The sequence below is a fragment of the Neolamprologus brichardi genome, chromosome 11, assembly GCF_056152115.1.
Source record: "Neolamprologus brichardi isolate AB-2024 chromosome 11, ASM5615211v1, whole genome shotgun sequence".
NCBI classification, from domain to species: domain Eukaryota; kingdom Metazoa; phylum Chordata; class Actinopteri; order Cichliformes; family Cichlidae; genus Neolamprologus; species Neolamprologus brichardi.
In genome coordinates this window covers 23,000,719-23,023,188 of record NC_142114.1, presented here as the reverse complement: position 1 = coordinate 23,023,188, position 22,470 = coordinate 23,000,719, and the positions used below count along the sequence as shown (strand labels likewise).

Genomic DNA, 22,470 nt, shown 5'->3' with positions numbered 1-22,470 from the left:
AATGATGCTAATGTGCATTGTTTGTTATATGTACAAAATGCTCCGATGGAGAAAACTCTGAATTTTAATTTCCATTTATACCACTTCACTACCAGTTTAGTAATATTTGTTACACTGGACACTTTGGACACATCATTCAGTAAATATCTGGTCTTTATGAGTCCTGATAGATGATTAAAGGTAAAGACAGTAGCAATCATCCGTGCTACGCATCTGACACAACTCCTCTAAATAAAATAAGGCTCAGCTGGCTGGTTTGTGAATATTTGTGAATACAGTTGCAATCATTTAAGTCATTTAAGTTGCTTTGTAAGTTTTTGTTTTTTGTTGTTCTCTGGCCAACACCAGTAGGTGGTAGGGTAAAGTGTCTTGCCCAAGGACACAACGACCAGGACAGAGAGCCCGGGGATTGAACCGGCAACCTTCCGGTTACAGATGCGCTTCCCAACCCCCAGCGCCCCAGTCAGAGTTTGCTTGAAATAAACTAGTTCCCATGACACGTAGTCTCGCCAAAAGTGATGGAAACACAATGTGTGTGTGTGTGTGTGTGCGCGCGCGCGTGCGTGTGCATGGGGTTAGGGTCAAATGTTGGATATTTTGGTGTTTTATTGTTCTGTGAAATGTTTACATTGTTTATTTGTTGTGCATTTATTTGTTCATCCTTGTTGTACTAATACAACTTATTATAGAATAACTTGGCATTTTACTACCCTTGTCGCACAGTGTTGCCTTGAAGCAACAAACCAATATCTGTTTGGGGGGGGGGCATCAATCATAATAATATGATTGATATATTATTAGGGACCCTATTATTATTAGGGACCCTAAAGCTCCCCCAAAATTGAGAAAAATATTTTTCCCCCAAAATTCTGACAAAAAGTCATGCGGTAGAGGGTTAAGAAATCTATTTCACTGGCTACAGTGTTGTCATAATGATAGAAATGGCAGCCAAATTGTAAAAAATTAAAACGGAAAAAACAGAAACAATCTTAAATTAAATAAAATAATCCTCAGCTGGCCTCCCAATCACAGTTTTTCTGTGCCAAAGATCCAATCTGCTGACAGAGAGAGCGAAAGAGAGGAGGGAGGAGAGAGAGCAGTGGAGAAAGCAAATGTTGGAGAGAGACGAGTCTCCTCAGTGGCGTCTGATCAGCTGATAAGGTAAGAGCTCTGCTGTTCTCTGATCTACAATTGTGAGCAGTCAGATTAGGTTTTTCAACTATGTGATTACTCTTTTTGTCTTATATCATATGGATTTGAAATTCTCACTTAAAAGACTTGGCTTTGCAACAAAATACCAGACAGTGAACTACTGTGGCAACTCTGAAAGGATACGTGTACATTACAGCAGTGCTGTGTATTTGATTGCATGTTATAATTATTGCATTATAATTAAAGGTGACCCTGTCACATTTTAGCAGGTTATCTATTTACATCTAAGTATGATACACAGGGGAAATTGGTGATATGTTCTGTTTGATATCCTTGCATTGTGTATTTCAAACATTTTGACCAAAAGATAAAAGAAAAAAAAAATAAACCACTGAGCTTCCCTATGTTCTTAACAAATTATCAGCTAATTATCATTTAATGTTCAATGGTTTTTTTCACGTTGGAGCCATGCTGTCCTTTTGCCTTTCAGTCATTTTAAACACAGTTTTAACTATCTGTAGCGTCAAGTCGAAAGACAAATCCCGTTTAGGCGATTTCAACAGAACACAGACCCAAAAACAAGCTTCAAACAAACAGTGACAGGTCACAGGTTACTATTTCTCTTTTTAAATCAAAGTAGCTGTCAATAATATGTCCAGTTTGAAAAAGTTAAAATTTTAAATACGTGGATTTCCTAATGAGGGCCTGCATAGACACAAACTGAACATCAAGCACATTACAAATCCAAAGCCGCTCCATGACAGTTGGAGCACAAAATGGGAACTTAGGACAAATTTGAGATTAGGTGGACCTTTGGGAATAAAAATCCCTTGCAACACATGTTGCAGCTCTGTATCCAACCTCCTAAATAGGGTCAACATCCCTTTAAGAATTGCTCATTTTCATTCATTTGGCATTAATACCAAACCATATACTTTACTTTACTTTACTGGGAAATAAATGACAAGTTAAATTTGTGAGTTTCACCATCTTTCTGAGCAAGACTTTTTTCTCTTGGGACATTAACTTTGAAATTAAAATTCTTTCTGTTTATACAAATGAGAGGAAACTCAGTGCTTAAATACCTGAGCAGCTGGTACACTTTGTTTAAGCAATGCCAGTTTTAAAGTTAAATGCATTAATACCAGATATAAAACAACTTAGGTGAACATCTGCTAAGTGTAATAACAGAAACATGAAATCATCGTGTTTCACCAACTCTTCATCTATTTGCAAATGGTAGCTATCTGCTACTGTCCAGTGAAGCGAAGAGAGACACAATGGGTCCATTCTCAGAGGCTTATTCGGTTACTAGTCTCTGTCCAGTACAATCCCAGCCCACACACCCCCTCTATATCGCTCTCTTACCATGACACCCTCAATAGTTACACTAGAATGCTGTAAAAGTATGTCTTTGTGTGTTTGCATTATGTAGATTCTGGTGTTTTTTTACTCTTAACATTGCTAAAGAGTTAGAGCATGTGTGGATTAGACGTTTTGGCAGTAACACTGTCCACAAAAAGTGACTCAATTTTTGGTTGCACACCTACTTTTAATCCCAAACTAAACAAACCAGCCCAATCTTGAGCTGCTTCTCTATGAAATCTCCAGCTAAGAATAACATTTTAAAACCTTTAACATGCAGGTGTTTAGTTTCTATGGCTCAAGCTGAAGGTGGCAGAGCCTTTCGATTCTAATAAGAATAATAAATGTTTGATATGTCCAGACTCAAGAAATGTAACAGTAGAGTGAGTGAAGTGCATCTGTGCACACTTACAAAGCCCAGATAAGAAGTCCAATTAACCAAAACAATCATAATCGCCCGTGTGGTTTAAACATGGGTGTACAGGGCTTTTTTTATTAGTTCATTAAACAAGATGGTAAATCAAAGAGAACAAACCAGTTGTTGGAGGGAGATTATAACCATTATCAACCATTTACAAGTTAACTTGTTAAAGGAAAAAAGAATTCTTCACCATTTGTTGGGTGGCTTTTGTGAAACAGGCTCCAGGATTACAAAATAATAATAATAATGGATTGGATTTATATAGCGCTTTTCAAGGCACCCAAAGCGCTTTACAATTCCATTATTCATTCACTCTCACTCTCACACACTGGTGGAGGCAAGCTACAGTTGTAGCCACAGCTGCCCTGGGGCAGAAGCGAGGCTGCCATATCGCACCATTGGCCCCTCTGGCCAACACCAGTAGGTGGTAGGGTAAAGTGTCTTGCCCAAGGACACAACGACCAGGACAGAGAGCCCGGGGATTGAACCGGCAACCTTCCGGTTACAGATGCGCTTCCCAACCCCCAGTGCCACGGTCGCCCCAGTCAGAGTTTACTTGAAATAAACTAGTTCCCATGACACGTAGTCTCGCCATGTCTGAAATGTAAAAGTGCTCATAGCTGAGCAGTCACAGCTGAATGGAAGGTGAAATGGCAGACGTCCTTGAGACAAGAGACAGTAATCTTTCAAATGGAGATGAGCTTTCATACTTTCAGACAGTCTTTCTGCAAAGCCACTCTTGGTTTGCATTTGTTCATGCAAAAAGTAATCAGAATCATTTCATAAAAAGGTTTCAGGAAAGTTCAATTTCTGCCTCCACACATGGCCAAGTGCTGCATGCACCATGTGTGGATGTCTGACCTCATTTGAAGTGCTCACACCTCGACAACAAGCTTTTTGTTCCTGAGATGGAGACAATCATTATTTTCAATGCCTCGAGATAATACGTGTCCAGAAAACCTAAATTTCATCATTTTTATTTTTTTCATCATTTTTGAAAAAAACTGTTAAGGAATGAATAAAATTATATTAAGATTAGAACTCAGCTTTTGACACTTTAAATTTGAAACCATCAGTTTTTGTCCATTTTCAGCCCGGCTTGTGGCCAGTCAAACTCGCTGAAAGGCACAAGAATTACAACCAAGAGAGAACAGTCGAACAAGAGACAGAGACAAATGAGCGAGGGCAGAGAAAAGGGGATTGTTGTGATTAAAAGACAATTATCTGTGCACATCGACTTCCCAGTGTTGTGCGGTGTCAGGCTCGAGCTGAGCTTGTTCTGTCCCAGAAGGCTTTGGGAGACAATGGCTACTGTGTTAGGGGGAGGGAGGAGGTTTGTTTGCAAGTCTTGGGGCTTCATGACACGGTTACAGCACCATGCTACTGTCTAAACACTCGTAATTCCACATAGGCTTAATAATGCATTTTCTAGTAACAGCAAGGAAGGAGCAGTTGGCAGTTTTATAGGTCAGCTAGCATCACCATGCAGGTGTGCTTTCTAACTTGAAGCAACTTAAAGCAAGTTAACAGAAATGTGATGAACTGACTTTGGACAAAACTTAAGCAGCAATAAAATGCTAATGTCACAATTTAGTTACCCAGACTGTCTTTATGTTGCTGTTGCTTGTTATGTGTTAGGGTGGCTGAAAAGTTGCAAAGCAGAACTATTACACAGACTGCACAGGTAGAAAATGAATGCGTTCAAAAACCACTGCACAGTGACCTCAGATCACTGTGTGGCCCTTCTAAAGGATATAGAGGAGGAGTCTGCTGTGTCCTTACTCACCAAGGCAGAGGAGATGGTTCTCACACACAAATCATCAGCGTCAGCTCTATGGTAAGATGTAGGGGGAAAAAAGCCAAGCCCAATAATTCTAGGGAAAATCAACCATACTTTAAACAACGTAGACGAGTTATGATGTCATAATTACTGTTTAATTGGCCCTAGTGCTAATTTCATGCCATATCAGGAGCATTGTAATTCCCAGTTTCCAATTTGTTAAGTATCTTTTTTTATTAATAATAATGTATATTTTATTAATCCCCATGGGGAAATTGAACCCATTCGCTCAGTGAAGCAGTGGGGAGCCACCAATCTAGCACCCAGGGAGCAGTGTGTAGGGACAGTACCTTGCTCAGGGGTACCTCAGGGTAGCCGTTCAGTGGATTCGAACCCCTGACCTTCTGATCATGGGGCCACCACTGAGCTATCCCCATTCTTTTGTTAAGCTATTGCTTAACAAAACAGTAGCAGACCCTTTAACATCTAAATTGCCCTTATCTTAGACTCCATATATTCATTTTTGGACTTCATAGTTCAAAATAATCCTTGTGTTTCTTATACCCCCCCCCAAGCACAGCCCCATAGATCACATTTACGTCATTTCTAGCTCATTTTTTTCCTGACTGGCCGCCAACCAGCCACTCAAGCAAAAGGTTTGAACATCAAGTGGGTGGGGCTTCTGTACTTATAGCCAGCTGTGTGTGAAGACCATATTAGGGTATCGGTGATTGCTGACATCATACGCAATAGTAGGAAAAAACACTGTCTAAAACAGAGCCTGAATCCATAGCTTTTACCTCGTAGGGATTTCTTGTACATCCACTGATATTAGTGTTTGAAGCTTTGGCTCTGTGAAAAAGGAACATACACTATTCTAAGTGTATAGTTATTTATTTATGGGGTAAAGCATTCTTTATTTTTTCTAGCCTCTGATTCCTAGCGTTATTTGAGGTTTTTAGTCTCTATCAATGACAGGCTTTGAATGAGCCTCATAGGATTCCTTTCTCTTTTCACTCATACCCCTCTTATTCAGCCTCCCTCCCAAACTCATTTCCTGCCTTGTGCTACACTGACATCCAGAAAGAAGTGGATCGCCTCTCCATCAATCCAAAATGATCAAATATGCTCAGTTCCATCCAACCTAAACCAAGTCATCATGTTGGACAGAAAGGCCTTGGAGCTCAAAGTCTCACCCGTATTTGTCGGGGTGAGATGGAACAGAGTGGCCCTTTGTGGCCCCATGTGTATTTATGAATGGCTGAGCCTTGGGGCAAAGCTTGGGAACAATGCTGCTACACTGAAGGACTCATTTTGAGATGGGCGGGGGGTGGGGGGTGTTGTTGGTGATGATGGTTGTGATGGTGGTGGTGGTGGGCAGAGCACTTTATTTCCCACTGTTGGGGCTTGGTACAGAGGGTGGCGAGAGGTCTTGGTGGTGCGATGCTTTGCATGTGAGTGTGGCTGCTGAAGCTGCTCATACAGGAGCTATTGAACGTTTGGAGGTCGACTGTGGTCACCTACACAGGTGAGGAGCATTATTTGTGATTTTTATCCTCTTTTGAGGTTTTTATCTTTTCCTGAGAGAAAAAGCAACAGGATACAGATTTCTTCACATGGGGATTGAATTTTATTTAATCAGTCCATTAATCTGATTTTAACAATTTTGTTTTTTAAGGTCAAACACTTACGGACACGGTGAGTGAGCGCTTGCTTGCGTGAGCGTTCATAAATGATATGATGCGTGACCGAGGGTGTGAAAAAAGTGAGATGTGCTGTATGAATCACAAGTTAGACCAAGTTAGGTAATGAGTAAGTGTGTGTCTATGCATGTGTACACCTCTATGAGCGCTTGCGTGATTGAACGTGTTTGTGATGATGTGTAAGCGTGCATGGATGAGTGAGTGTGTGTGTTTTGAACATTAGCGGGGGATGCTAAAAGCCCAGCCAATTATTACTGGACAGATTTTACTGCCTGTGCCATTAGCACTGAGCTGTTCCTGCAAATGCCACAACATATTACGGTCTAATCAGACATGTGGTGCCAGGTAGAAGATTCTTCGATTACACACCAAGCAAAACATTTTTACAAGTCATTTAACAGTAGTTTGGATGTATATGCTTTCTGTAATGAGACTGCGAGGAGCTGGAGTGATTCCTTGAATCTCAAAGAGGATGTTTTGTTTTTTTAAAGAGAAAAGTGGAAACAATCATGTTTAACCAAATGTGTTTCTCGTATAATTCAGAGTGCTGCTTCAGGAGTTGAGGAGAGCATAATGTTGGTTAATTATATACCAATTAGTGATTTTTAAAGAAGATCGCAGAGCCACAAAGAGATATTAATTTATGCTAAATCACACCGGCTGTCAAGAAACATTTGAATTTCTCACCTTAAACTTTGTGACACTTCTAGGTTTAATGGATATGTGAAGAAAAATTTGTCCTTCCAATTAAACTGTCGCGATTTAGAAATTTTCTGATTAATCTAAACTAGCCTCACATTTCAACAATGGGAATACCTCCTATTTTTAGATTTTTACTAAATCCACACCTGGCATTTTATACACACTGTTTCAGGACATCAAGTCAAATGGAAGGTTTTAGGAAGCATTAAGATGGATCCACATATGCATTGTCTGTGTGGCTGAACAGGTGATGGCACTGTTTGTCGCCCCCTTTTGTTCAGAGCGGAAGGGAGAACGCTGTAAAGAGAGAGGGCCTGTGGCTTACCATCTGCACACAGGGATCGGGATTGCCAGTAGTTGGTTTTGCCAGGTAGCTGAGAAATATAAGCTATTGGTGCTCCTGGTCTCTTAGTATGTTGGTGGTCTGCCAAATAAAGCTTGCTTTAGTATCCTGTGGGTGTGTTTTGCTCTTGGTAAAAGCCTCCATTTATAATTATAATCTATCTCTGTGTGTTGTTTGAGATGAAAGTGATGGTACACACCCACAAACTCATGCAAATACCGGGAAAAACACAGGCCATCTTTCTGTGGTTTCTCACTTTTGGGTATATGATACTGCCAGCAGAAGATTCCTGCAAAAGACTTCAGATAAGAGTAAAGCATAGCTAAAATGTACCTAAACACTAAAATAAGTACATACATGATGAGCCTTATGTATGAGCCATACATACGTCCAGTCTTTTACTTATGCCAACACTCTGCAGTACCTTGGACAGAATGTGTGACTGGATGTTGGCATATCTCAGTGTTTATGTTTGTATCTTGTGCACATGAGTGTGTGTGTGTGTGTGTGTGTGGTGCGCTGGGCTCATCGCAGCTCAGCGCGCCATGTGTGGGAGGGGGAGCAGCCATGTTTTAAGACCATCTGCTCTTCTGAGTATTTTAGTGGGAGCCTTAGCTTGTGGCGGATCAACGCGCGTCACAGGCAAGCAGCAAAGCACAAGCTGTGAGCGGGCCTGTTCCGGAAAAATTCCTTCAGTTTCTCACTTGGACAATGAGCAGTGTTCTGCATACAAGGTTCCCATTCTTTTTCTCTCTGTCCAAGAGCTCTGGTGATGCTCGTATAGATGTGGTGCAGATGATATTCACAATGAAAATGTTCTTCTTGGCAAAGCGGGGTGTTCGTGTAAACCTTTTGGTTTGTGTGAGCAATTTCAGTAATATGAAATGACTCATCAAAGGTGTCGTGGCCTGATTTAGCAGAACTGATTGTTTAGATAGCATCTGTATCCCCGAAGTGTGATGGGGAATAAATGATTACGTTGAAGTTTGATTGCCTCAGATATTAGAAAAGGACCTTTTGCACAAGGCATCACACAGATTAGATGAAGCTAAACATGTTTGATTACTCAGAGTTATCTTTTACATTTAAACTATTTTTAATTGCTTCTCTGTAAAGTTCCCTCTGCTTCTTTTTTTGAGATAAAGGACCAGAGAAGAAATGTGATACATTTTAATAAGTTACCCTTTGAGTCTTTAATGTGCATGCACTGTATAGGCAATGATTAGAGTCCCAGCAGGACAATGGAGCATGCTCATCTTACAACCAGCACCAAGGGAAGCAGAGGAAGGTCGCATAGCTCCACACCCCACACTGTGGAGTGTGCTGGCATGCCTTATGCTGCATGTGTGTGTAGGGGTTATGGCATGCTGTGCATTCATTTGTACATAGCTCCATAGCATCAATGCAACACTGTCTTCTTCAGACTCTCTCCAGTCTGTTTCTAGAGGGATTCCCTTGAGGTTATCCACAACTCCTTCAATGCCATGACTTGGCCTGTGGCCTAATGGCTCTTGAACAGTGACTCACTCTACATATAATAATAAGGGTGAGAAAAAAAACTTCCTTACTGGAGAGACAACTTGCCTTTGTTATATTTATACGTCAGCTAAGTAGACCTCTGAGTGGATCCATGCTTGTACTACTGCCTACTAACATTCCTCAGTAGGGAAAATATTACTGCAGATTTGCATAAGGCTGGAAAGATCAGTGATCATGCCCCGAGGACTCTTAATTTCAGAAATTTAAATTCATTTAGACATGGTTTTCACAAATCTAATTGTGCGCTTTAGACTATTACTCTATGCTTTCCCACACACATCTGGAAAACGGTTGCATTGATTATGCAGTCATGGTGAACACAAATGAACCCTAACATCACAGCGAAACTAACATCAAGTTTCATGTTTCATGTTCTCCCTAAAGTTTAAACGTTATTTTACTAAAACCAATAATGAGTCATCTTTCCTTCACCGAGCAGCTTTGGCCCTTGTGTCTCAGTCACAACAACAAGTCTGTGTGAACAAAGTTCAAGAAATGTCAAGAAGTCTCAGAGGTTGAAGCATAATGTAGGCTCAAAGTTCAGGGCATCAAGGCACATAGGACAGTGCATGGAAGTGGTGGAAAGTAAAGGAATGCTGAGTGGGCCTGCAGTACACATATTCAGATCTGCCCACAACACATGTAAACCAGAGCTCACACAGACTCCTCTCTTCCCCTTGTCTGCTTCAACATATCTTTTTATCTCCATTTTCTATCCTTTCCCACAGACAGTGGCATCTGGGAAGCAGGGCAAGAAAACCAACTCGGGGAGAGCAAAAACAAAGGAAAGACGAAGAAAAAGTCAAGGCTGGGAGGCAGCAGGAGCCTGGTGCTGAGGCTGTTATGAGGCAAGTGTTTTCTGTGTGCATTGCGTGAGTCGCGTATATAAAAGTGTGCACACGTATGCTGTGCTCTGTGCCAGCCATTTGTCTATCCCATCAATAAAGCCTTTGTTGGTAAGGTTGGTGGTGGTGTCAGTGGCCCTGCCCAGCTGCTGTGCTCTATTCTCTCCTATGTTGCTGATGCATGGCCTCTCACCCTGGACACACTTACTTAGCTCTTGGCTTTTTGTTGCAGTGCAGATGTCTGAGGTTGACGCAACGTTGGAGAAAAGTTTGAATTGTCCCAGCCAACAGTGTGACATTATTGGCCAAGAATTCAAAGTCTGACCCTTTCTACAATATAGATATTTGGGTTTTTTGGTAGCTGAAATATATATAAAAAAGGTCCTCTCACTTACTCGGAGTTTATAATTTGCTTGTGCAGTTCTGAGACTGTTTAGGTTCACTTTCATCACTCTCAATAGCACAGTTTTCAGTTGCAGCAGGCAGCTGTTGTTTTTTTTGTTTTTGTTTTTTTGCTAAAAAAAGGTTTAAAAATCCCTCAGCTTTACACCACACACAATTTGCATCAAGTTGGTTAGCATAGTGGACAGCAGAGTGTTTAGAAACGGAACAGTAATTTCCCTCAGGACTAGAATCAAAAACATAGCTAAACAAGACACACCATTGGGATTACATTTACCAGGTGGCCAGAAAATCAAATTCAAATGATTATGCTAGTTTACCAGAAATGAAAATGATTAAATATTTGGTAACAACTTCATGATAATACTGTGTTCCCAACCTGAGTCCACTGCTTCCAGGTGCCCAAAATAACCAGATACGGTAGGTTTAAAGATCACAGGCAAATTTAAATATAAAGTGTAAAAATAAAATTACATCCTCATGCTCCTAGGAATTTGTGACTGTGACTGACTAGTTATTGGACTGCATGATAAGTGGCACATCCAGTGCTTCTTTCAGTGTAAAATCAACTGAATTTTCCCTTCTCTCTAACAACAAGGCTAATATTGGTCAAGGATTCTCTGGGGGATGTTGGGATGTGTTAATCACGAAGCTCTAAAACACAATCCACTCTCAGACCCGCCATCTGCACACACCGGCTGCTGCATCGTGAGGCTGAAATCCGCTGCTTCTCCTTCTACAGGCATTTATTCTACGTCCAAACTAACAGTCATCATACTGGTGTACATCTCATTTGTATGCCACATTTAGACAAATAGATTTCTTTAGGAATAAGAAAACAACTGTGAACTCAAAGTAAATAATACAAATATAATGGCATTATATTGCACTTTGGATTGTAAATGAGTGAATTATGATAATTTCAGAGTACATTGCAAGCATATGAAAACTCCAGGCTTATGAGAAAATGGCTATTTATCATCTCAGAGAGGAGCAATATGCAGACATTATGGTGCATAATTTAATGTAAAAGCCTCAATAAGGGGGTCAGAGCACATGCCATTTTTACTGCATGGTATCTTCCTTCCCACTCTACTGTGCATCTCAACAGCATACTGGAAAATAAAGGCAAACATATCCAAAAATAACAGAGAAATAGTCCAACAAGCCTTTATTAACATATGTTATTACATGTCAACATGACTATTTCAGTTGAATTAGAAAGGGTAAGATTCAGTAATATGAGCTTTTTCTTGCAGTCTGTTTCTGCTGTTTGGTGGTGAATTTAAGGACAATGCATTTTTTATTGCCTTCTGAGCACCACAGTAATGGGATGTATATTTGAATTCTGACCCCAGTACTCTTGAAATGGCCATGATTTTATTAGGATATCAAACCTCAGCTATTTTTGCATTTACAGTGCAGGTATTGCCAATAAAATAAAATATGACAGATTGAATTTATATAGAATAATAATAATAATAATAATAATAATAATAATAATAATAATAATAATAATAATGTATACTTTATTGATCCCCATGGGGAAATTACTCTCTCTGCATTTGACCCATTCACTCAGTGAAGCAGTGGGAGCAGTGTGTAGGGACGGTACCTTGCTCAGGGGTACTTCAGGGTAGCTGTTCAGTGGTACTTTAATATTATTCATTAGAGCTCATAATAGATGTGATGAAAATTTATATGAACTGATTTATTTCAACCTGAGGGTTGATATTCCAGACTATAAAGTGAGCAAAGGAAGTAAACAACACAAACAGCTTGATTCTTCTGTGGTAATGTGCTTTTGTTTCTCACTTTCTCATTATCTCACTTGTTTTCATACGCTTTGATAAGTGAATATTGTCTACTCGGATTGATTTGTAGTACAGCACAGAAAGTACCAGTAATCCACTAATGACATGATGTGTGGTGACTGGAGTTTGGCTTTGTGTCAAGGCTCAGGAAACAGTGAGAGCCATTCACTGAATCGGCTTACGTATGGCAACAATAATGAGAGTGACTCTACTGAGGGGGAGCAAACAGGTGCTGACTGATGCTGTGTTTGTGTGACTTACTATTGGTCTGTGCAAGCGAGTGGGCTGCGAGTGCTGTAATCGCCTGGCAATGCTGATGTCACTGGTATTTTCTTTCTTTCTTTCCACAGAGACGGAGGCTGTCAAGCTGTCTGGGTGTGAGTGAACACCCTCTAGTGGAACTGCTGAAGATTTGTTCTCAGACGTTCCATTCGTTTTAACCATCCGTATTTCAAGGTAAAACCACAGTAGTTCAAAACAGTAAGACCTATTTTTACTTCTTGTATACGAGGTGCTTTTTCTTTCTAAGAATGTTCACACCACAACCCAATCTGATAAAAAGCCAAAACTCTCCATATGAGCAGTTTTCAACTTGTGACTGAGCCTTTGCAAGCAGCACTAACTGCACTTAATATACATATTCATAGACATAGCTCAAGTTAGGTTTAGCTCTACATCTTTTAAATGTAGGACATGACAGAAAGGACGTTGACATTATTATATTTTTCTGTAGTATTCACAGTATAGCAAGAAGGAATGTATTATCTTTTTGGATGTTAATGACACTTTTCAGTCCGTATACTGTAACGTGTGGTCCATGTTGCACACTAAATATTGCAGAAATGTCATGTCATGTTTTGTGCCGGACACAAAAGTAAAACCTGTGGGACTTTGATACAACTGATACTCTGATCTTTGTTTTTCTTTGTTTTACTGAAAAGTTCCACGTTGGGGTTTTTGATAGAGGATTGCTATGATATACTATAAAACCAAGAAACTGTGAAACATTAAGAACATCTTGAATTTGTTTTTTAGAGGTCTGTGCGGCGTGTGAGTCATGCAGCAGCATCAGTGGTGGAAACGTGATATTTGTGTGTATGTGTATGTTTTTCTGTTGATGACTGACAGCATGGTGTCTGTTTCAGAGGTCTATGGTCCAGTATTGAGCAGAGACCATGTGGTGTTTAGAGCTGCTCCTACCACTGCTGTTGTTCATCAGTGGTAATACATTCCTTTACTTCTATATTTTTATGATGATAGACAGGTAGTATTCCTATGTGTATCCTGTATGTTGAAGAGTCCACTGAGCCTCTGTCTCTTCCCCCAGATGCCAGTTGCCAGTGGAATGTTTGGTTACCTCGGGATATCTCAGCCATGACAAACTCCTGTGTGGTCATCCCCTGCACCTTTATGTATCCGTCTGGAATAAGGCCGAGCCGTGGCATTCATGGTATCTGGTATTTTGGGCAGCCCTACCCACAACTCTTCCCTCCTGTAGTCTTTAAATCACGTACAGACGTTGTGCACGAGAGCTACAAGGGCCGAACCAAGCTGCTGGGAGATCTGCACCAGAGGAATTGCACTCTGCTCATCAACAACATTGGCACCGAGCACACGGGGAGATACTACTTTCGTGCAGATCTCGGTGGAGCCAACATCTATACATACCCCGATTTCACTGAGCTCAAGGTTCTGGGTAAGTGACTGATGACAGGACGATCGGAAGTCGTTTTATAGCTGAAAATTTATAGCTATTAAAAAAGCCATAACAATCATATTTTCCCTTTATATTTCTGTCTCCAGATCAGCCCAACATCGATGTACCAGAGGAGATTGTTAGTGACGAGAGCTTGGAGCTTACATGCTATGCTCCTGATAACTGCCCAGACATGACTCCAGAAATCCAGTGGATGTACACGGACTACCTGCCCGACCCAGAATTCAGCACTGACCTCGTGGAAGAAAGCAACACAGCAGTCCTCTCCAACACCCTCACCTTCACACCCAGGCCCATGCACAATGGGCAGCTTCTAGGTTGCAGGGTCTATTACCCCAACACAACACTAGCCTATGAGAGGCTCATTAATCTAGACGTCAAGTGTAAGTAAAAAAAATAAAAACATCAAACTGAAAGACTGAAAAGCATTCCACTATGTTAGTATGGCTGCAAACGGGATGTTGAGCCTGACAGTTTGCAGTGAAGTGAGTTGAAGTGGATCTTTTTCTCAGAGATCACAAAACTCAAGCATATCTTTATGTCAGAAAGTTGATTCTGGATTCAGTTTTCTGGGATTCCCTTACCTGGATGATTGAACATACATTAAGAGATATCTGTATGGTTTAGAAAAAAAATAACCGAAGAGCTTAAAATGAATTGTTAGTTAACACGGAGACATAGTACAGCTGATTTCATAGGTGCTATGACAGTATTTAAGTAGTCACTGAGGATGACAAGAAATCAATAGCCTACAACTTTTTTTTTCATCTAAATCTCATGTATGGAATGACCTCAGATCAAGACAGCATCTTTGCAGTTTCTGTTCTGTTCCTATCGTGATAGATGAATAAACCTTCTTAACACTGATAAATCTGAATTAGCAGTAATCCCACTATTATGAAACAGTACAAAATATTCCAGTTCAAATTACCAAAGTGTGAACTCATATTATAAACTATTGTTCACTTCACTTTCGTTTCACAAAAACCGATCTAAAAGTTGCTGAACCATTTCAGCTAACTGCTGACTAAAACTGTCACTAGCATGGTTGAAAACAATATCTGGTGCTTGTACAGTATTTAGTACAAAACATCAATCTGCATGTTTCACTTTTATTTAGATATAATTTGCTTTGAAGTCCCCTCAAGTTAAAGAGCTACCTTTCAACCTTTATTTGAGGGTGTAAATTTGTCGATTTCTTTTATTGAAAAGATTAAATCATTTTTTAGGAGACAGTTATTCTGTGAATTGCAGACATCATTTGAGTTCTTGGAAAATAAATTCCCTGTTATATTTTTCCTGGCAGATGCTCCACGCTCTGTGTGGGTGAATGCCTCTTCAGAGGTGATGGAAGGCAGCTCTGTGACACTGCACTGTGAGGTAGACAGTAACCCTCCTGCCAGGATCGCCTGGATGTTTGGAGACCAGGAGCTGCTGTGGGACACAGCATCCAATGTTTCGCTCATGCTAGATGATGTGACACCTGCAAATGAGGGAATTTACACCTGTGTTGGGGACAATGGCTATGGCATCATGAACACCTCACTCTACCTGGCTGTAAAGTGTAAGTTTTTGAGATAGCAAATGACTCCCAACCCCAGCATTTGTAAGCATAAGCGAAAATCTTTTGAATGTCAACCCCCCGTGTGGATTCATAATACAGTTGATCTAAACAGGGACTCACAACAAGAATGTTTTCCAAACCATTGCTACTTTACTGATAAGATTTCATTTAATAACCACCATTAAAACCCACAATAAAATGTCAATGTATCTGGTCCATAGAGCTTAAATGTTCTTTTTGTTTTGGTACAAACATTGGGTGAGACAAGGCAAAAATTTTGATATCACAATGTTTCCGCCAGTTCAACTTGTACTGCAATACTGCAGTAAATGAATGTACTACAAAAACCTGCTCAGAATCTGTATTGCATATTTTTAGATATATCAAAGTCACTGTTTATTCATTTAGGTCACTGTGTGTCCAAAAGAAAAAAAAAAAGATATTGTGGGTTTTATTTAATTCTGTGCCTTTGAAATGAAGAAGGATCTTATGTAAGAATTATAAGATAGAGGTTTTCTTATATGAATAGTAAACATAACAAATTCATTTTCTCTTCTTTGTTGCAGATCCTCCCCATGAGCCTATGGTAAATGACTCCATTACAGTAGTAGAGGGTACCACTCTGGCCCTGCACTGCAGCACACGGGGAAGCCCAGCACCCACCCTCACCTGGCTGAAGGATGGGCAACTGGTGGGCACCATCACTGCGGATGAGCTGTCAGTGCTGACGATTGCAGAAATCACGCCGCAGGGAGATGGACAGTACCGCTGCCTGGCAGAGAATGAGCACGGGAGAGCCAGCAGCTCCCTCAACATCACTGTCGAGTGTGAGTGCGTCACTTTTCTGTATTATATTTTTAAAGGGAGTCTAAAACTAGGTCAAAGAATAAAGCATGTTGGCAGCAAGTGATACGTTTGTGTAACCCTCCAATGTACGGTAATGTGCTATCTGTATGGTGAATTGCACTTTGTAGAATTCCACAAAACTTCTTATTTCCTTTGAGTAAAAACATACTTTAACCTCCTAGAACCTGGCGTCCACATATGTGGACATCACATTTTGGGTTATTTAGACCAAAATACTCAATTTTGCTCTACAAGGGCCTGATATCCACTCAGTTTGGGTCTTAGGAGGTTAAAGGAAATCTTGACCAAAGGAGTATAATTTGTTACTAGTCAACAGCTATCTGATGTAATCATCTCTTGCCCTCCCTCATTAGATGCCCCTGTGCTTCTGGAGGAGTCAAAGTGCACAGTGGTGAGGGAAGGTGTCCAGTGTGTCTGCATGGCCACAGGGAACCCTGAACCCACTATCGAGTTCTACCTGCCTGACCTGAACATCACCATCAACGAAACAGATGGCCGGTACAACTTCTACACGCACACAGACGGGCACACGTCCACAGGAATGATCAAGCTACGGGAGAAAGGTGAACGGGTCGACAACGGCAGCCCTGCTGTCAACGTCCACTGCAGCATCTCCAATGCATATGGAAGAGAGAGCATACTTCTGGAGCTGCAGCAAGAGAGTGAGTAGACAACTTTACTTAGTATTTAGTTTGACACTAAGTATTGTGGGATTGTGTCACTATTATCACATCCTATTTAAATTGATATGACACTATAATAAAGATTTTAATACATGTCAGATGTTATTTCTGACATTTATCTGTACTTTACGAGTCAGCAATGCCTGCTTATGACTATTTCCTGTTATGTGTCATGAAGCTTAAGGCAATGGAAATTTTTGTGCTTTTCTACTAATTACAATAAACTTAAACACCGTAGTCAATTTTCAATCAATCCCACTTACATTGACCCATTTCCATAAATTAAATGTTTATTGATTTGCTACAGAAAATGGACCCGAACAAAAAAAGCACAGTTTTCTCCTATTTGATTAGCAGTTAAAAATTCCACAATGGTCAGCAGTTTAAAAAAAAAGTCTTCTTCTTTTTATATCTTCTTCTATACCTAAATCCTCTAGACTATGCTATAAATACTCACAACATCCACTGCCTACTTTATTAGGTATAAATAATACAAGGTTGGACCACCTTTTGTCTTCAGACCAGCATTAATTCCCAGGAGTTGCTGAAAATATTCATAAGTTTTGCTCCGTACTGACACGATAGCATCTCTCATGAAACCTGTTTTAGATGATTTGAGCTTTGAGACATTATCCTGATAGAAGCAGCCATCAGAAGATGTGTACACTGTTCTCACATAGGAATGAACATGGTCAGCAACAATACTCAGGTAGGCTGTGGCATTTAAACAATGTTCAGGAAGTCAGAGTGTGCCAAGAATTTATCCCCCACACCATCGCACCACCGCCACAGCCTGAACTGCTGACACAGGGCAGATTCTGATCATAACATCCAAATGCCTTAGCAGAAATTGAGACTCATCAGACCAGACATTTTTCCAATTTCTTTGTGTATTGTAGCCTCAGTCGTGCTTCTAGCTGATTGTGTGTTCTTGTGCTGCTGTAGTCTATCGTCTTCAAGATAGTATGTTCAAAGGTGCTCTTCTACCTTGGTTGTAATGAGTGTTTTTTTTAGTTACTGTTGGCTTCCTATCAGCACAAAGCAGCCTGACTATCACACTCTGACATCTAGCATGAACAACACATTGTTTTTTCAGAGAATTGCTACTCACTGGATAATTTCTTTTCTTTTCTGACCTTTCTCTGTAAACCTTAAACATGGTTGTGTGGGAAAATCCCCATAGGTCAGGACTTTCTGAAATACTCGGAGTCACTGAAATACAAAATCACCTTTCTTCCCCATTCTGATGCTTTGTTTGAACTTGAGCAAGCTGACTCGAACATGTCTACATGGTCTTAAATTCACTGAATTGCTGGAATGTGATTGGCTGTTTAGACATCTGTGGAATGAGCAGTTGAACAGGTGTACCTAAAAGAGCTGCCAGTGAGTGTATATGGCTTGTTAGCTCGGTGGGCAGTTTCTCCATGTGTTACTCAATGAAGTTTACAGTAATTCACTCCCCTTCATTTTTGTTTTTACCACCTCTGTTTTCAGAAAAGTACATGATGGCAGTTATAGTCGGCACCATTGGAGGAGTGGCAGTCATAGCCTTCATCATTGCAGCAGTTAGATATGTTGGTCACAACAACAAGAAGTGAGTATAAATGACAAACTAATGGAGAAGCCGTTGCAAGGCAGGAGTAGTCAACTTCCTTACTAAGCATTTTCTGAAATCCAAGGAAACACTTAAGCCTAGTCATCCATTCTAAAACACATGGTTGCACACTGTATACGAGTGAATGTGGGACCGATGTGGACGTGAGAATTATTTCTCCTGAGCAATTTCAGTTCATTTGCAGTGACAAGTCCTTGTTGAAATCCTTGGAGATCTACACTGGCTGCCTTGTGGAGTTGGTTAGCAAGCTGGACTAACCTTATATTTTGCAGGCACGATTCCCTTCTCTGACACTGCTTCTGTATCCTTGACCTGCTATGCTAAATACAACTCGAGTAGCCCTCTTAACCAAAGTGCTTTATTTTAGCCTCAAGGCATATTTGGACCTCCAAATTTGCAAGCTTTCTCTGGCCCTGAAGTGGGTGTGATCTCAGCGACTAAACCCATAAAATAACCACGTCACTCACAGCCACGGTTGGCCTCCAGCATAACCTTACAGAGCTTGTTGTTTTAAAATGGATGCCCAGGCTTGGCGTGTCGCCCTGCGTTAGTGGCAGTCGAGACCGAGTCTGATTATGTGACTCCGTCCCCCAGAGAGAATGGCAACCCTAGGCAGGACGTGGTCCTGGAGAACCCAGCTTTGTACTACAGCGCAGTCAAGAAGGACAAACAAAATCTGAGGAAGAAAGTGGTGAGACATGTTGATGTCAATGATTATGATTATGATTGAGGATGGGTTGGATTACCATTCTCAGATTGTTTGGGGTTAAAGTTTTGTGTAATGAAAAAGTCGTACAGTCATGATAAGACCCCGTGTTAACCTCTGAAATGAGGTACCAGAAAGAATCTGTCCCACTAGCAGTCTAGTAGCTCCAACCATGACCTTTCCAAACACTGTTTTTCTCTTGCTTTCATCGCTTCTCTGCGTTTTTCTGTGTGTTTTTCTCTCCCCTAACTCTTGCACAGCTTAAGACAGAGCTGTTGGGCTCAAAGTTTAACTCCATTCTAGAGGAGACTACGGTAAGGTTCCCCTACAAATCCCCATTAAACCAACAAACCAAAAAACACAAGCCTCAGTGACAGATGCATCTCCTCGCATATCAGCTTCTGTGTTCTGTACACTGCCGTTTGTTTCCAGTACTGCCTTCTGCATGGCTGCCTCATTGCTAACACAAACTGCCAGTCTAACAGGAAACATCTCAGACTCCCTCTCAGTATGTCGACCAGTAATCACTAACATCTTTTCTTTAGTGTCTGTCGCGCTCTTCTGCAATCTGAGGTGTCACTGGCACCTTGCCGCTGATTTTTGCCGCTAAACTGTGTTTCTGTCTGCAGGGAGAAGACGGGGATTATCAATCTGTGGGCTCTATGGCAGGACTGGAGAGGCAAGAGCTGAATTACGCTTCCCTGGAGTTTATCGGGGCAAGGTCCAGGGAGGGGGCCTCAGGGAGGAGGGATGACGGCAGCAACTACACAGAAATCAAAGCCAAATGAATCGCGATCCTTCCCTGATCCCTCGGCTATGCGAGATGCAGTGGCAGCCCTATATTACACACATCATCTGCCCCGTAAACTGTGTAATAACCCCACCTCTTCTCCTGGATTTCACTCTGCATATGACTCTTTTGTTCCCCCCTCATTTTATCAAATTTATCACATGTAATCTGCTCTGTGGCAGTTTCCGCCGCTATGGACTGCCCCTCCTCCATGGGATCCCCCGTCACATACCACCATTAGGAAAAACTGGTATTTCTGGTGGTTTTGAGCAACACCAACTGGACAATGTAAAACACATGTTAATTTCAAGCCTAGTTCAAGTTGCAGTACATTGTCTCTACACACAGCGTTAAACGGTGGCCATATTTTTATTCTTTTCTCCTTTTGATTGCTGTTGTGTCTGTCTCACCGTTTGCTCTCCATCTATTCTTTTAACTGTCACTGTGTCTGCTGCCAGTCGAAGCATCAGGGCAAGGAGTAACTGCTTTTTGTTGTCTTATCTTTATGTGTCTGTGTACTGAGAGCGAACCCTCTCCTATCTTGTTGTGTCCTAAGAAGATAAGTGTAAGAAGTGAGAAAAGGAGATGCCTTTAGATTCTACATAATTGTATTTAATGTGTGCTGTGACACAGTAGCCTCTCATTTTAAATGGAAAAAGTCACCATCACTTTTGATAGTAAGTCTGTAAATTTAAGCGACACACTTTCCAGTTCTGAAAAAGGTCAAACCTTGATTCTGGCATTTTTCGTGTAGGTGTAAGAATGAGATCTGAGGGGATTTCTTCCACTGTGGCCAACGCAAAGTGTCTCATTTTCTACTTCTTTTCCACAATGCACGTGTGTCTTCAAAAATATTCGAGTCAACTAGAAAATACAGACCTGAAGCACAACATACTTGCTTGTGAGTGGCCAAAGTGTTATCTCCTATAGACAATGTGTGTATGTATGAATGGGTGTGTGTATTCAAATTGTGCTGAAAGATCACTGGACACTGATTTCTGGGGTCTTTGGGAAGTTTCAGCATCGCCTCACTAGAGGTCTGTGCTTTGTTCTCACAGGATTGCGTCAAATGTTTGAATGGCAAAAGGTGATGCTGACAAGCCATCTGGTTGTGCTACTCAATGACATTTGATGAACCTGTGGTGTATTATTAAAGCTCACTAATAGTCTAACTTGATAATGATGGTGTCAATAATATATTAATTTGATGTATATTGATGGTGACAGGGATTCTAGTTTGTACAGTAAACATCCTGCATGATTCTTTTGCCAGCAGGCACACATTCAAGTATTGAACAGCAGTGAAAAGCCAGACTGACAAATGAAAAGCAGTTTTGTCACATGTCACTCAGCCACTCTGACTGAACACTGTCTTAATAGAAGGTTAGAAAACAGTTCCCAACCTCTGACTACATGAATCTACATGAAGTTAAATCAAAGGCTGTGTTTTCTGTATTGTTTCCATTAATCATTAAGGGAGTACTTAGTATTTTAGCATTGCTTATCCATTGAATGTATTAACTCACAAGAGACAGGGTTTTTTTCTTCTTCTTTTTTAATAAATGGCCAAATTCACAGGAACCATGATGTCCAGAGTTTGGTCCCTGGTACTTGTTTAGTTCCAATTATAGTCATAAGTTACCCTTAATGCAAGCAATAGCTTAATGGAAGCAATCTTTACCTTTGAAGCACCATGCCTTCAGATTTTCTGAAGCTAGTTGAGAACATTGTATTGTGTAGCTTTTTACTTAGTACAGAGCAAACCTCATACCTGATCTAAACAAACCAAGAAGCCTACTACTTGTCAGTTTACACCATGTCTTATAGAGTCATCTCTCAGACTTGCACACACACTGTAGCCATAACTCCCTATACCCTATCATTTTGCATAAGAAACTATAGATATTGATTGTAATTTTGATTTAAATTGGTATTTATTGCACTTCAGATTGATTTTAACAATGTAACACAGAATAGCAAATATGCAATTTTTAATGTACATTGTTAAATGTATGTAAAGATGTTTATGGAAAAGTCAAGTGGAAAACAAAAGAAAAAAATGGAGAAATAATCTCTTTGTGAAGATTAAAATTTCTTTGGATATAAATATAACGACTAAAGGTTTATAAAATCCTATTATGAAATTCGGTTTGGTTTGTTTGGCTGTCTCATTTAAAATGATGGAGTAAGTTGACTGAAGCAGCAGAGTGTTTATGTGAGCTGTGTTTAAATGGTTTCATAATCAGCAGAGCAAAATCCACTATAGGCCTCAAACTACAGTAATTTTGTACAGGTACAGACATCTCTAGAGGGGAAAGGCATTGTGAAACAAAGAATGATACATTATAAGGAGCACTTCAGTTTTAACTGTTAAACTGAACTGAACCCAAATGAATCTCTCTGTCAAAATGAATAAACCATGATGATGAAACTTCAGATTAAGTTTGGTTTTAACTACAAGT

General features: G+C 40.5%; 1 protein-coding gene across 5 annotated transcripts; it reads left to right on the top strand.

Moving 5' to 3' along the window:
- The first annotated feature begins 1,098 nt into the window (after nucleotides 1-1,098).
- mag (myelin associated glycoprotein) lies at nucleotides 1,099-22,152 on the top strand. Of its 5 annotated transcripts, none has more exons than XM_087848374.1 (13): nucleotides 1,099-1,161; nucleotides 9,734-9,853; nucleotides 12,417-12,522; nucleotides 13,212-13,287; nucleotides 13,394-13,762; nucleotides 13,870-14,166; nucleotides 15,090-15,347; nucleotides 15,914-16,174; nucleotides 16,568-16,876; nucleotides 18,392-18,491; nucleotides 19,107-19,203; nucleotides 19,479-19,532; nucleotides 19,848-22,152. In XM_087848374.1, exons 4-13 carry the CDS (start codon nucleotides 13,242-13,244, stop codon nucleotides 20,004-20,006), a joined length of 1,950 nt encoding a protein of 649 aa, XP_087704500.1. In that variant the 5' UTR covers nucleotides 1,099-1,161; nucleotides 9,734-9,853; nucleotides 12,417-12,522; nucleotides 13,212-13,241; the 3' UTR covers nucleotides 20,007-22,152. The 5 variants fall into 5 exon arrangements, with proteins under 5 accessions (XP_087704500.1, XP_035764055.1, XP_006791803.1 ...); XM_035908162.2 differs by lacking the exon at nucleotides 1,099-1,161 and adding an exon at nucleotides 6,124-6,246 and having other exon boundaries at nucleotides 13,212-13,284; XM_006791740.3 differs by lacking the exon at nucleotides 1,099-1,161 and adding an exon at nucleotides 6,124-6,246.
- Nucleotides 22,153-22,470: the final 318 nt, after the last annotated feature.